Genomic DNA, 14,058 nt, shown 5'->3' on the forward strand with positions numbered 1-14,058 from the left:
TGAGTCTGTGCAGTGTGCACATGTGTGTGCAGAAAATTTACATTTACAGAGAAAAATAAAGGCATTGCCAATTAGGCAGGAGACAAATGCTTTTGAAAATTAATGGTTGCTAAGGAAAGGTTGCTACTTTAAGAAAATTTGATCATTATTGTAAAATCTGATTATGATTTCTCCATATTTTCTTTCCTATTCTATTCAGTTAGTCTTGTCCTTATTTTCTTTTCTTTCTAATGCAGCCACCCCTTCCCATTCTTTTCCCTGGCCCTTCTTGTTTGCTCTTTCTGATGATTGGAGCATGCGTGCATGTTTAAGTGCTTGGGAAAGATTTCTGTGTTTTTGGTTGTTATCTGCAGATAGGGACAAATCATTTTATACTTTAGTAATTAAATTACTAAATTAGTAATTTTGATTTCATTTCAGTTTATTGTTCTTAATATTGCCTGTCATTGCATTCAGTACTTATTCAGGGATTTAGCTCTTATCTTTGACACGTTTAGGGAAAAGACATAAAACTGAAGATACTTTGTCTAATATTTGAATCTAACAAGGAGACTTCAAGGCCACCAATTGCCACATAAAGTATGGAATGATTGGGAGGAAACCCTTCAAATTTAAAGCAATGTGGATGAATAAAATTTCTATGTATTTAGACTTGAGTGGTCGGTCAAGAGTTGTGTTTAATGCTTTTCTCTTGTCTGCAACAAAAGTTCTAATTTATTTGAGCCATGTTGAAGTGTTTTCTGCCAAATTAACCTAAGAAAATGAACTAAATGTTAAGAATTGTAATTCACTGATGAGCCCAGATGTGAGTTGTGGCTGCAACTAGCTATGTCTGACATTATTCATTTATCATTCAGCTTTCCTAAATAATATTCAAAGTAATAATTGAAATATCATTATTGTAAAAAGCAACCAAATAAGAAAAAAGGAAAATCAGAATTGTAGCATTTAAAAAACTAACAGTATTTCTGAAATCTAGTATAGTGTCACAGTTTTCAGATCTCTTGTCAACTCTTCGAGATGGACTCGACCAGAAAACAGAGTTTATAAGAAGTAGTAGAACTCTAATTTATTGGCATAGGTTAGAGTAACAAAAGTTTGAAAGCTTGACTATTTCTCCCCCTCTTATATCAAAGATAATTATAGCACAGACATTTTAACTTTCTGATGTTCTCTTCTATTCCCAGGTTTAAGTCAGATTTTGCTAAATTTCTTTTCCAAGGTTATCTCTAATTCTCTACATCACCCCAGCAACAGTTAGGACTTGAGAAAAACAGCTAAGGAATAAGTCTGTCTGAGTTCAGATTAATAAAATTTCTTAGGAAAAAGTCCGATATAAAATACAATATTTGAGCAAGAAGCATTGCTGTCAGATGTGGTATATAGGCAATTCAAAGCTGTATATTCTGGTTTTCTTCCTCTACCACCTTTGGGATAATAGGGAGTGTGCCAAACTGTAGAATAAAAGATGTGATCTTGGCAGAAATATGAAAGAATTTCTCAATATTGTTCTAAACTTCCAGTGAAATTGACTTTGTGATCTAGTTTACATTGAGAGCCTAACACATTTTTTTAAAAGAAGATGGGTCAGTGTGCACCTGGATTCCATTTACATAAAAGTTACTAGTTATGAGAGGTCCTTGGATCACTCTGAGCTTGATTGTTTTCTTGAAGACATTTCATTACCCAAACTAGGCAACATCATCACTTGCACTAAAGATGTTACCTTCTTTGGGTGATGAAACATCTCCAAGAAAACAACCAAGTGCAGAGAACACCAAGGACCCTAATTTCAACCCTGAGCTACAAACATCCTCCCTTATTGTTACTAATTATGTTATCTAGTATGGCAATCCTATCATTACTAAAGTGTTAGATTGGAAAGAGTCAGTCAAATTCCAAGCTCAGATGACTTTGCTGGTTGACTTTGGCCAACCATTCTTTCCAAATCCAGTCTACCATCTATGGTTGTTGTTTGGGATAAAATTCAAGTAGATCTTGATATGAACTGTATTGAACTGTTAGAGAAAAGCAGAATAAAATGTAATAAAGGAATGCATTTTAAATAATGATCTCAATATAAAAATTCTATTATAATATATTTATTTTCAAATACTACTTAATCTCAGAATGGAAGGAAAATAACAGATCTATATAGCAAAGTGAAATGTTTGGGACATTCAGATGCAATACGGTAATTTTATTTTATTTCAGAGTATCTCTTCTCAGCATGCAGTAGAAATATGCTGAGTATATTTTCATTGTATAGTTTTATTTAATGAACAATTTTAAGGAATCCAACTTCTTGCTAGAATGGCATGTTTTGAGGTAAATCAACTTATAAAATTTGTGATAAGAATACACATTGCTATCAGACTTTAATTTTTTTTTTAGATTTTCTATGGCATTTAACCTACTGAGTTTATGAATCTATTATTTTATTTTCCCCAACCTATTTATAGATTTATAGAATTGTTTTTGAAAGTTTAAACTTGGTGCTTGAGTTTGCTCTTTTTTCCTACTGCTTCCTCATTCCTTTTCCAGTGTATGATGTATTTTTTAGCAGGATCCAATCTGAGTCGGTTACTGGGACCAGAGTTTTAGTCTTCCAAGCTTTCAGACATGTGCTGGAGGCCATCCTCAGGGATCTTCTTTCTTTCCAAAGAGAAGAAGCAAGAGAGAAAGAAGTTCACTGAAGGTGGGCACCAGCATGATTCCAAAAGCTTGGAAGACTAAAACTCTGGTCCCAGTGACTGATTCAGATTGGATCCTACAACATTATCCTGAGACATGTATATTTGCTTTCATTCGTGTCTCTTTTAGTTTGCAAGTATGTAATCACTCTCTACCTAGGACTGGTAGTTAGTCATTATGTTCTGCATTTCTTTAGTCTCATTTCCAATTACAAATGAGGTTTTTGATTGTGTGTCATAAAACAGGCCAGGTTAATCTTTTCCAGATGTTTCTAATATACCATCCAACAGGGTGTGAAGTTGGGATTTATTTATTTGTTTGTACAATTTCCATGCCTGCCCAGTTCAATCAATAACAATTAAATTACAATTTTATATATATATATATATATATATATATATATATATATATATATATATATATATTATATGTATATGTATATGTATATGTATATGTATATGTATATGTATATGTATATGTATATGTATATGTATGTATGTATATATATGTATATGTATGTATGTATGTATGTATGTATGTATGTATGTATATGTATATATATATATATATTTTCTTAAGTTTTCGCGGGTACTTACATGTATGGCATTCAGCTTTGTTCAGGTATTTTCCCACGTCATTGTAGTTGTGCTTTTAAAGTTGTAGCAACGTTTCGGCAGAATCTCATCTGCCATCATCAGGCTTCTGTATAGTGTTCATACCCACAAAAACTTAAGAAAACACACACACACACGCACACACACACACACACACGTGCACACACACACACACACACACACACACATATATATATATATATATATATATATATAAAATATTTTAAATCAATAAAAACAGTAAAACCAATAAAAACACTAAAAACATCCAAATTAAATGTAATAGAAGCAAGATACTTGGATAGTTAGCAATAGAGCTATGAAATTGGCCCCCTGACACATTCAGCACACCAGACCAGGTTGTTAGAGCCTTACAAAAGGCTTACAGGGTTGGGACCATTCTGATCTCAAAGGGAGGATGTTCCAAGATCAGGGGCTACTGTGGAAAAAGCTTGTCTTCTGATCTCTGCTAGCTGACGTTCTTTGGCTGATGGAAGTTGCATCATGCCCATTCTGCTTTACCTGCTTGGATAGATAGATACTCTTGAAAAAGGCGATTCTTCAGGTATCCTTGCCCCAAGCCATGTAGGGCTTTACAGTAACCACCAACACTGTGAATTGCACCTGGAAACATACTGTTAATCAGTGCAGCTCGCACAAGAGATGTAATATGTGTGCTATATATTTGGTACCATTTGCTACTTGCACGGCTGCATTCTTCACCCACTGGAGTTTCTAAATGGTCAGCTCCATGTAGAGGATATTACACTAGTCTAATCAGGATGTTATAAAAGCATGAGTTATTGAGAGCAGGACCTCCCAGTTCAGGTATAGGTGCAACTGGCATGCCACCCAAAGGTGTGCAAAGGTGGCTGCCATCTTCTCTTTGATCAGGAGCTGCAAGTCCAGGAGGACATCCAGATTGCGCATCAGATCTGTCTGTGGTAGTGCAACTCCTCCAGAATCATAGATGGAAGAACATTGCCTTTGTGGGGTGGTGGTGTCTGAATACCCATAGCCAATCTGTCTTGCTAGGGTTGAATCAGAGCCCACTTCATTACACCCAGTCCCTAACAGCCTCCAGACATTAGGATAGGACATCCGCAATATCATTAATGGGACATGGGGTAGAGATATAAAGCAGGGTGTCGTCTGCATATCATTGATATTTCACCCCAAACCAATGGATCACCTCACCCAGCAGCCTTATGTAAATGTTAAATAGAAGGGGAGAAAGAACAGAGTCCTGAAGCACCCCACAAAGTAGGGGCTCACCCTTTAGCAACATTGACTGGAAAAAAAGTGTTGCCCATCCCTTATTCTTGTAGTCAGCATAGAAGGATACCATGATCCTGAATGCTGCTGAGAGGTCCAGAAGAGCCCTGATGTATGCACTACCTCCACTCCTGCCACAGAACATCCATTAATGCAATAAATGTCATCCCAGTCCCAAAGCCTGGTCTGAATACTGACTGAAAGGGGTCTAGATAATCTCTAGAGGTTGGAGACCAGACAAAATCTGTCCAAGTCAAGCAGTGGCCCTTTGAGGAGAGGGCACATCACTATCTCTTTAAGAGCTGGTGGGACCACTCCCTCTCTCAAAGAGGAATTACCTTTTGCATGCACCCACTCATGCATTCCCTCTCATGAAGCCTTATGCCTATTAGTTTAATATGTGTATATGAAGATAGCACCAATGCCGGACGAAGAATTCTATTATTGTTCCTTTAGCCCTCCCCTCCCCACACAGAAAGGAAAGATAACAAAATCCAATACAAAAACTACTGAGGTTAAGTTTGTTGAATGTTTGGCAGAATTCTGACTGAAAGAATAAAAAAGTTGACAGTGAACAAAATTTGGAAAGTACAATATGGCATTGCGCTAAAGAAGGAATGTATGGATCAGATTTATGTTCTTTAATATTATTAAGAAATGTATGAATATGAGATTGTACTGCATATTGGTTGAAAAAAATATTTTTAAAAAAGTGTTTGACAAACTGAATAGATTTGAATTCAAATTGATTCAGCAATTAGCCTCATACAAAGACATGTTATCTCCCCTTGTTTAATATATTTTTGTATAAGTGCATAAGGAATTCTTATGAAGACTGATTCATTTTATTTATAAGTGCCAAGTAACTCTTACAATTAAAAACAGCATACAAAAATGTTATTAGTGACTGGAAGTACAAAATATCAAGACAAAATTAAAACAAATCAGACCAAAGAAACAAAAGAAAGAAAAGGTGGCTTCTTACTTACCTTGCCCCCAAGTCACCCCAAGGCCTGGGAAAACAACCAAGTCTTTAGAGATTTCTTAAAGAACACAACGGATTATGCTATCTTCACTTATTAAAATACAAATTATAATGAAAATAGTGGGAAAATGGGGAAAGCAAAAGGAGACAGAAAAAAAGTGTAGAATAAAGCTGAAAATCCCACTTGTGGTCATAAATTGAGGGTTATCAAATCAGTAATTAAATAATGTGTACTACCTTAAACTATGTACAAGTACTACTAAGTATTACTAGCTACAGGTAACATGATAGCAGTGTTCCAATATCCAAGGGGTTGCTACAAAGAAGAGGGAGTCAAGCTATTCTCCAAAGCACCTGAAGGTACGACAAAAATCAATGGATGGAAACTAAACAAGGAAAGAAACAACTTCCTGACAGTTAGAACAATTAATCAGTGGAGCAATGAGCCTCCAGAAGTTGTGGGTGCATCAAAATTGGAAGTTGTTAAGAAGAGACTGGACTACCATTTGTCTGAAATGTTTATTTATTTTATTTGTTTGATTTGTCAATCACTTACAAGATAATAGGTATAAGTATAAACATGAGTAGGAATGTAGGAAATAGGTACGCATAAATGGTGACAATAGGACAGGGACGGTAGGCACGATGGTGCACTTATGCATGCCCCTTACAGACCTCTTAGGAATGGGATGAAGTCAATAGTGGTTAGTTTGAGGTTAAAGGAATGAGGGTTAGAGGATGTAACAACAGAGTCAGGTAGTGCATTCCAGGCTATATGTTATATATGTTATAGGGTTTCCTGCCTGAGCAGGCAGTTGCTCTATTCTAGAAGATCTCCAAAGTCCTTCCAAATCAGTTATTCTGTTATTCTTTACTAATGGTTTACAATGTAACATTTTAGCTATAAATAACTGCACATTGTAAACTTAATTTGAAAAGCAACTTCTATATTTCTGCATGTAAGAGAGAAGAGTTTGACTACACTGGATTTTAGTAGCAAATATAATAGAGAAAATGAGATGTTCATGTTAACTTTTCTAAAACCTCCATTACTTTTATGGTTTGAATAGATCTCTGTTATACATGCATTACTTAAAAAAGTAAAACTGATCTGTATTTCTCAGGATAAATAAACTTGTTATACTTTAGATTATTTACTACATGTAATTTATGAACAGATTTCCTAAAATATTGTATTTATACAATGCTTCACATAAAATTAATCTCCAATTTTGTAATGCAAAAATAATCATATTTACAATGCTTTTGGCTATTTTGTAGGAAGTGAGTGCTGCCATTACTACTTAAAATAAAATATTATTAAGATGTTATATAGTTTTGAGTACTTTTCTTCTTGCATTTAATGAGTCTTTTTTGTCTTGATATTCTTTTGTAACTTTTAAGACATGCTACAAAAGTAAAATACATTTTGCATCTTCTCTTCCGCTTGATAACTGAAAAGTATTCATGATTTTGAGACATTCTGGGTGGACCTACTAAAGGATTACTCTGGGCAGAAAAGCACTAGATAAACTACAAATTTAATTTATAAACAAAAATTATACATTATGAGCAAGGATCTTTAATCAATGTTCCCACTTTGTCGAGAAATATATCTTAGTTTTTTTCCTTGGTAACAAATGCTTAATTTCTATCTTTCTAACCTTGCAAAAATAGACTGATAGCCAAGGTAACAGAGAAAAATTATCACGTATTTACCCTTTCAAAGTAGAATTTTTCTACTAAGATATTATGCATGGGGTCATTATTTTAGGAGAAGAATTAGGAAACCAGCTGTTAAATGGATCATTTGTATGAGACTTTATGAGAGATATAAATCTAGGCAAATGTAGATGAAGGCTCAGAAACAGGTATCTTTGATTTTATGAAGCAAAGGTGAAGAAAAGTGTTTTGCAGATGAGAAGTAAAATGTTGCTTTCTGATCAGCTACAGAGGCATGCTAAGGTGAATTTTAATTATGACTAAATTGTGGTATTACTCTTTCATAACCTGAACATCTGTTCCCTTCAGGAATGATGATTTATGCAGGCTATCAATAGAGACAGCTTGCTACAGCTTATGTCACGGTTTGCGGAAAGATGGGGTCGTATTTCCAAAAATATCAGCTTTTATGTGGATAGCAGCCAGTGTGTTATTAAGGTAATAGGCAAAAGGGAGCATGATATGTTCGCTTTTAATTCTGAAACTAAATATTTACTTTACTTCTTTCCTTCCAGACCATCTGTTGTTAATGAAGAATGCAACTTGGACACTGAACGGTCTCATTTTTCCTAGAGATGTCAAGAGAAGAAAAGCTGAGCCTGTACTTTCCAAGCGCATGAAGAAACTTATAGAAAAACCTATGATCAGACTTTTGGTGTTTAAGAACTGCATGGGACAGGATGGTTATGAAATAGCAGCACCTCCCAACCAAATTGAAAAGGTATATTGAGATGTGGCATGGCAAAATCCAAGTATATGAAGAAAGTTTTCACTTTTGTTTTATTATTTGTAACTGATCCATTTGGATATATAATTCGAGTAGAGTTAATTCAGTTGTGGAGGTTACAACAAAATTGTAGGTACACCTCCCATAGATAATTGTATAGATTTGTTTGGATGCTTTACTGGACCATTAAATCCAATCTTTGAGGGTTAGATTTGAGATAGAGACCTGGGCTCATGCGATTCCATTAATATTTGTTTGTTGAAAACTACAATTGATCTATTGAGATTTTTGTAAGTATTTTGTAAGTTTGCTTTATAATTCATGTTTAAACTTTGGAAGAAGAAAAAGAAAACAAATCTGAAAAAGTTGAGAATTACAGAATTGGACATGAAAAGAAAGGGACATAGATGGTTAATAAATGGTGTTTGGAGCAAGTAAATTAAAAATATGGGATGCCTGGGCACTTCTTTCCTGCAAATAGGTCTAATTCCTCTATTCCCAGCTTTCACTTAAAAAATATCTGTTTTATAGAAAAAAGGTCTCTTTCCGCCTCAGAGTGTTTTCACTTAATGAATGAATAGACATAGCAATAGTGAACATACCCAGTATGAAGATGGAAGTGACATTTGCACATTTGTTTGTTTCATGTTGAGAAGTGTTTGCTATAATTTCATGTAAACTAACAAATTTATTGAAATGATAATTCGGGATTTTAAAATTCAGGGTAGCTAAGATTGGGTAATAATGTCTTTATTTTGCAACCCCTCCCCCAAAAGGTAAAAGTCAAATGACTGGGATAAGACATTTCTAACGCTTTTCTTTAAAAAAATTGGTGAATTCTAAAATATTTTTAAAATGCTGTTTCAAAAACATGCAGATAATAGCCATTTTATTATATACCTGCCTAAAATAGCAGTTCCACAAAATAGTGCAGTATTATTTCCATTCAGGGCTGAAGGGTAGGAGTTACAGTAATTATGATGCCATACATCAGGGGTCTTCAAACTTGACAGCTTTAAGATTTGTGGACTTCAACTCACAGAATTCTTCCTCCACTCACGTTAGCTCAGAATTTCTGGGAGTTGGAAGTCCGCAAGTCTTAAATTTGCCAAGTTTGAAGACCCTTGCCATACATACCCATGAATAAACGTATCCATGGATAAGCCTACTCTTGAATTTTTAATAAAAATACATTTATGCTACCTGCAGATAAAATGATCCACTACTAAAACTAAAATCTTATGGTATCTCTGGACAACTCCATAACTGGATAGAAGCATTCCTGTCAAACAGACAACAAATGGTCAAAATTGGGAGTGTCCTATCAAATTCTGTACCTGTCAATAGTGGTGTCCCCCAAGGCAGTGTTCTAGGACCAACTCTCTTCATACTCTACATCAGGGGTCTCAAACTCAACTTACCTGGTGGCTGCTGGAGGCAGAGTCTGGGTGAGGCTGGGCCGCATAAGGGATTCCACAAAAAATGTTAAAAAAATATCCTCAAATGTCATCAACAGTTAATGATTTCTCCAATACATGAACTGTCCTGAACACATGAATGGAACATTGAATGAAGATCATGAACAGTTCCTCAGAACATGGCTTCTCCAACTTACTCCTTGCTGCCAGAGACTTGACAACGCTTCCTCTCACATATCTGAGCCACATTTGGCTTGAGAGAGGAGGCACTTGAGACGCTCAGTATAGCTTGAAGATGATCATCAGTAAGTGTAGACCTGTACTTGGACTTGTAAAAGTTCAGGGTGGAGAAGAAGCCACGACGAGGAACGGCGGGCGGGACTTCCTTCAGAGGTCCATTCCCCCTGCGGGCTGCATTAATATTATACTTTCATATCACGGTGGGGGCCACAGGATATCATCCTGCAGGCTGCAATTGGCCCGCGGGCTGCGAGTTTGAGACCCCTGCTCTACATAAATGACCTTTGTGATCATATTAAGAGCAACTGCGTTCTTTACGCTGATGATGTAAAGCTGTTCAATACCACAGACAATACTGCTACCCTTCAAAAAGATCTTGACTATGTATTAGAATGGTCAAACAAATGGCAACTTCAAATCTCAATGAATAAATGCTCTGTCTTACATATTGGCAAAAAAAATCAGAAAATAAAATACAAGCTGAATAGTCAAGACCTTGTTGATGATCCAAGCTCTATAAAGGACCTTGGAATACTCATCTCTAATGATCTAAGTGCTAGAGCCCACTGTAACTACATAGCCAAAAAGGCATTAAGAGTTGTTAACCTAATCCTACATAGCTTTTTCTCTGGTAATATCACACTACTAACTAGAGCATACAAAACTTTTGCTAGACCAATACTCGAATACAGCTCATCAGTCTGGAACCCACATTACATATCTGATATTAGCACAGTTGAGAAAGTCCAGAAATAATTCACAGGAAGAGTTCTCCACTCCTCTACTCATTGTAGAATACCTTATGCCACCAGACTTGAAATTCTAGACCTAAAAAACCTTGAATTACGCCGTCTTCAGTCTGATCTAAGTATGGTATATAAAATCATGCATTGCAATGTCCTACCTGTCAATGAATACTTCAGCTTCAACCATAACAACACAAGAGCACACAATAGATACAAACTCAAGGTTAACCACACCAAACTTGATTGCAGGAAATACGACTTCAGCAACAGAGTGGTCAATGTCTGGAATACTCTACCTGACTCTGTAGTTTCTTCCCCAATCCCCCCAAAATTTAACCTTAGACTGTCTACTATTGACCTCACCCCTTTCCTAAGAGGCCTGTAGGGGTGTGCATAAGCGCACCAATGTGCCTACTGTCCCTGTCCTATTGTTTCTTTTATTTTTTTTATATGTACCCATTTCATGTATTCATAACTATGTATATACTTATACTTATTATCTTGTAAGCAATTGACAAATCAAAAAAATAAATAAAATAAATGTTTTAATTTTCACAATTGCCTCATCCATGGGTGATCCACAGATTATCCATTTTTTCATGGTACCTGGTTAAACATTCAAATATCATTTTAAGCAAACAGCACTTCTTACTAGCACTGATGATGTTACCTAGGTAAGATAATGAAATGTCTGCAAAAAAACAAGCAAGCTCAGAAAGCACCAAGGACTCCTAATTTCAACCCGGAGCTACAAATATTATCCTTTAAATGTCATTTTATTTACTGATGGCTTATTTGTGAGTATATGTAGGATATATGGGTAGTTTAAAAATAATTACCATATATACAGATAAGCCCATCTGTGGATAAGCCAAACCCAATTTTTGCAGTTCATTTTGGCACTTAAAATTCTCAGTTTATTTGCGAGTATATATGGTAATTCCAGTATAGTGATCCTATTTCATGTTATGTTTCATACTCCTTTAACTGCATTTGGGCTGATAAAAGCATCACTGTTTTTCTTAAATTAGCACTGTACTAAACAATACTTTAGAACTGATGCCCTGGTTGTTTTGTTATCATAATCACCAGAAATTGTAGATCTGTTCTTTGATGCTATTGGGCCTTTAAACAATTATTTTAATTGATTGTAAAATGAGATGTTAAATTCAAATATAAAAAATAAATATGCCATTCCAAGAACATATGTACGTTCTATAGTTCAAATAAAACCAAAGTTGCATTGAGTAAAATAAAGGGAAGTGACTGACCAAAATTATGAAAGTAATCTACATTTCAAAAAACAGTATAGAGGAAAAGGCTCCATTTTGGATTCAGTCTTTGATTCCCTTGAGTCCTTCCATACAATCCAACTTTGCTTCCATGGAATCCTTGGTACTCTCTTTGTTATGTTTGCACATTTTTCATTACCCAATTAGGTAACATCGTCAGTGCTACTGAGTGTTGATTTGCTCCTTGTTCATATACAGATGAAACTCAAAAAATTAGAATATCGTGCAAAAGTTCATTTATTTCAGTAATGCAACTTAAAAGGTGAAACTTATGTATGAGATAGACTCATTACATGCAAAACAAGATAGTTCAAGCCATGATTTGTCATAATTGAGATAATTATGGCTTACAGCTCATGAAAACCCCAAATCCACAATCTCAGAAAATTAGAATATTGTGAAAAGGTTCAATATTCTAGGCTCAAAGTGTCCCACTCTAATCAGCTAATTAAGCCATAACACCTGCAAAGGATTCCTGAGCCTTTAAATGGTTTCTCAGTCTGGTTCAGTAGGAATCACAATCATGGGAAAGACTGCTAACCTGACAGTTGTGCAGAAAACCATCACTGACACCCTTCATAAGGAGGGAAAGCCTCAAAAGGTAATTGCAAAAGAAGTTGGATGTTCCCAAAGTGCTGTATCAAAGCACATTAATAGAAAGTTATGTGGAAGAGCAAAGTGTGGAAGAAAAAGGTGCACAAGCAGCAGGGATGACCGCAGCCTGGAAATGATTGTCAGGAAAAGGCCATTCAAAAGTGTTGGGGACTTTCACAAGGAGTGGACTGAGCCTGCAGTCAGTGCATCAAGAGCCACCACACACAGATGGATCCTGGACATGGGCTTCAAATGTCATATTCCTCTTGTCAAGCCGCTCCTGAACAACAAACAACATCAGAAGTGTCTTACCTGGGCTAAAGAAAACAGAACTGGTCTGTTCCTCAGTGGTCCAAAGTCCTCTTTTCTGATGAGAGCAACTTTTGCATCTCATTTGGAAACCAAGGACCCAGAGTCTGGATGAAGAATGGAGAGGCACACACTGCAAGATGCTTGAAGTCCACTGTGAAGTTTCCACAGTCTGTGTTGATTTGGGGAGCCATTTCAACTGCTGGTGTTGGTCCACTGTGCTTCATTAAGTCCAGGGTCAATGCAGCCGTCTACCAGGAGATTTTGGAGCACTTCATGCTTCCTTCCACAGACGATCTTTATGGGGATGCTGACTTCATTTTCCAGCAGGACTAGGCACCTGCCCACACTGCCAAAAGCACCAAAACCTGGTTCAATGACCATGGGATTACTGTGCTTGATTGGCCAGCAAACTCGCCTGACCTGAACCCCATAGAGAATCTATGGGGCATTGCCAAGAGAAAGGCGAGAGACATGAGACTGAACAATGCAGAAGAGCTGAAGGCTGCTATTGAAGCATCCTGGTTTTCCATAACATCTCAGTAGTGCCACAGGCTGATAGCTTCCATGCCACGCCGCATTGAGGCAGTATTGCAAAAGGGGGTATTTTGCAGTATTGCTGCAAAAGGGGCCCAAACCAAGTACTGAGTACATATATATGATTATACTTTTCAGAGGTCCGATATTGTTCTATGTACAATCCTTGTTTTATTGATTGCATGTAATATTCTAATTTTCTGAGATTTGGAGTTTTCATGAGCTTTAAGCCATCATCATCACAATTATGACAAATCACGGCTTGAACTATCTTGCTTTGCATGTAATGAGTCTATCTCATATATTAGTTTCACTTTTTAAGTTGCATTACTGAAATAAATGAACTTTTGCATGATATTCTAATTTTTCAAGTTTCACCTGTACAACAGCTTGCCCTGTTGACAAGGTGCAGTTTTCTCCTTGGGAGTTCATTGATTCCCACTTAATTTTTTCTCTGGTGTCTCTGCTTATTTGGGTGTTGGCTTCTGGTCTTGTTTTCTTCACAGATTTTTGTTGTCTCTTTTGAATGGTGTGTGAATATGATTTATTTCTATGTGGCTATTGATGACTGATTTGTCTAAATGTCAAGCTTCCAGGAATTCCTTAGTATTTTTGGATTTGACTTGGTATAAGATGCCAATTGAAATTGTGATTGATTTTGCCCATATGTTCTAAGATTAAGAAGCTTTCACTGTTTCTTCTGATGGCTTGATGGTTTTCAAGGATTTGTTCTGTTACTTGTTTGCTATGTTGAATAGACTATTTTCTTTTTGCGGCATTCCAGGTTGATGCAGTGTGTTTCAGTTCATCTGAATAATGTTTTAATATTGCTCCTGCTTTAGAAGTTGGGTTGTTACTTTGGTAATGGAGCACTTGGCTGCTTTTTTGATAAATTTTTGTCTCTA

At 36.1% G+C, this 14,058-nt stretch overlaps 1 protein-coding gene across 1 annotated transcript in view; it reads left to right on the forward strand.

Moving 5' to 3' along the window:
* The window catches only part of DCDC1 (doublecortin domain containing 1), a 283,783-nt gene that overhangs the window by 31,354 nt on the left and 238,371 nt on the right, over positions 1-14,058 (forward strand). Inside the window, exon 6 of the mRNA XM_087921221.1 lies at positions 7,806-8,011. Coding sequence (XP_087777347.1) covers positions 7,806-8,011 — 206 coding nt within the window. The remainder of the gene's footprint in view (positions 1-7,805; positions 8,012-14,058) is intronic.

The sequence above is a fragment of the Pseudonaja textilis genome, chromosome 1 (assembly GCF_049901715.1).
Source record: "Pseudonaja textilis isolate UNSWEBS1 chromosome 1, rPseTex1.2, whole genome shotgun sequence".
Taxonomy (NCBI): Eukaryota; Metazoa; Chordata; class Lepidosauria; order Squamata; family Elapidae; genus Pseudonaja; species Pseudonaja textilis.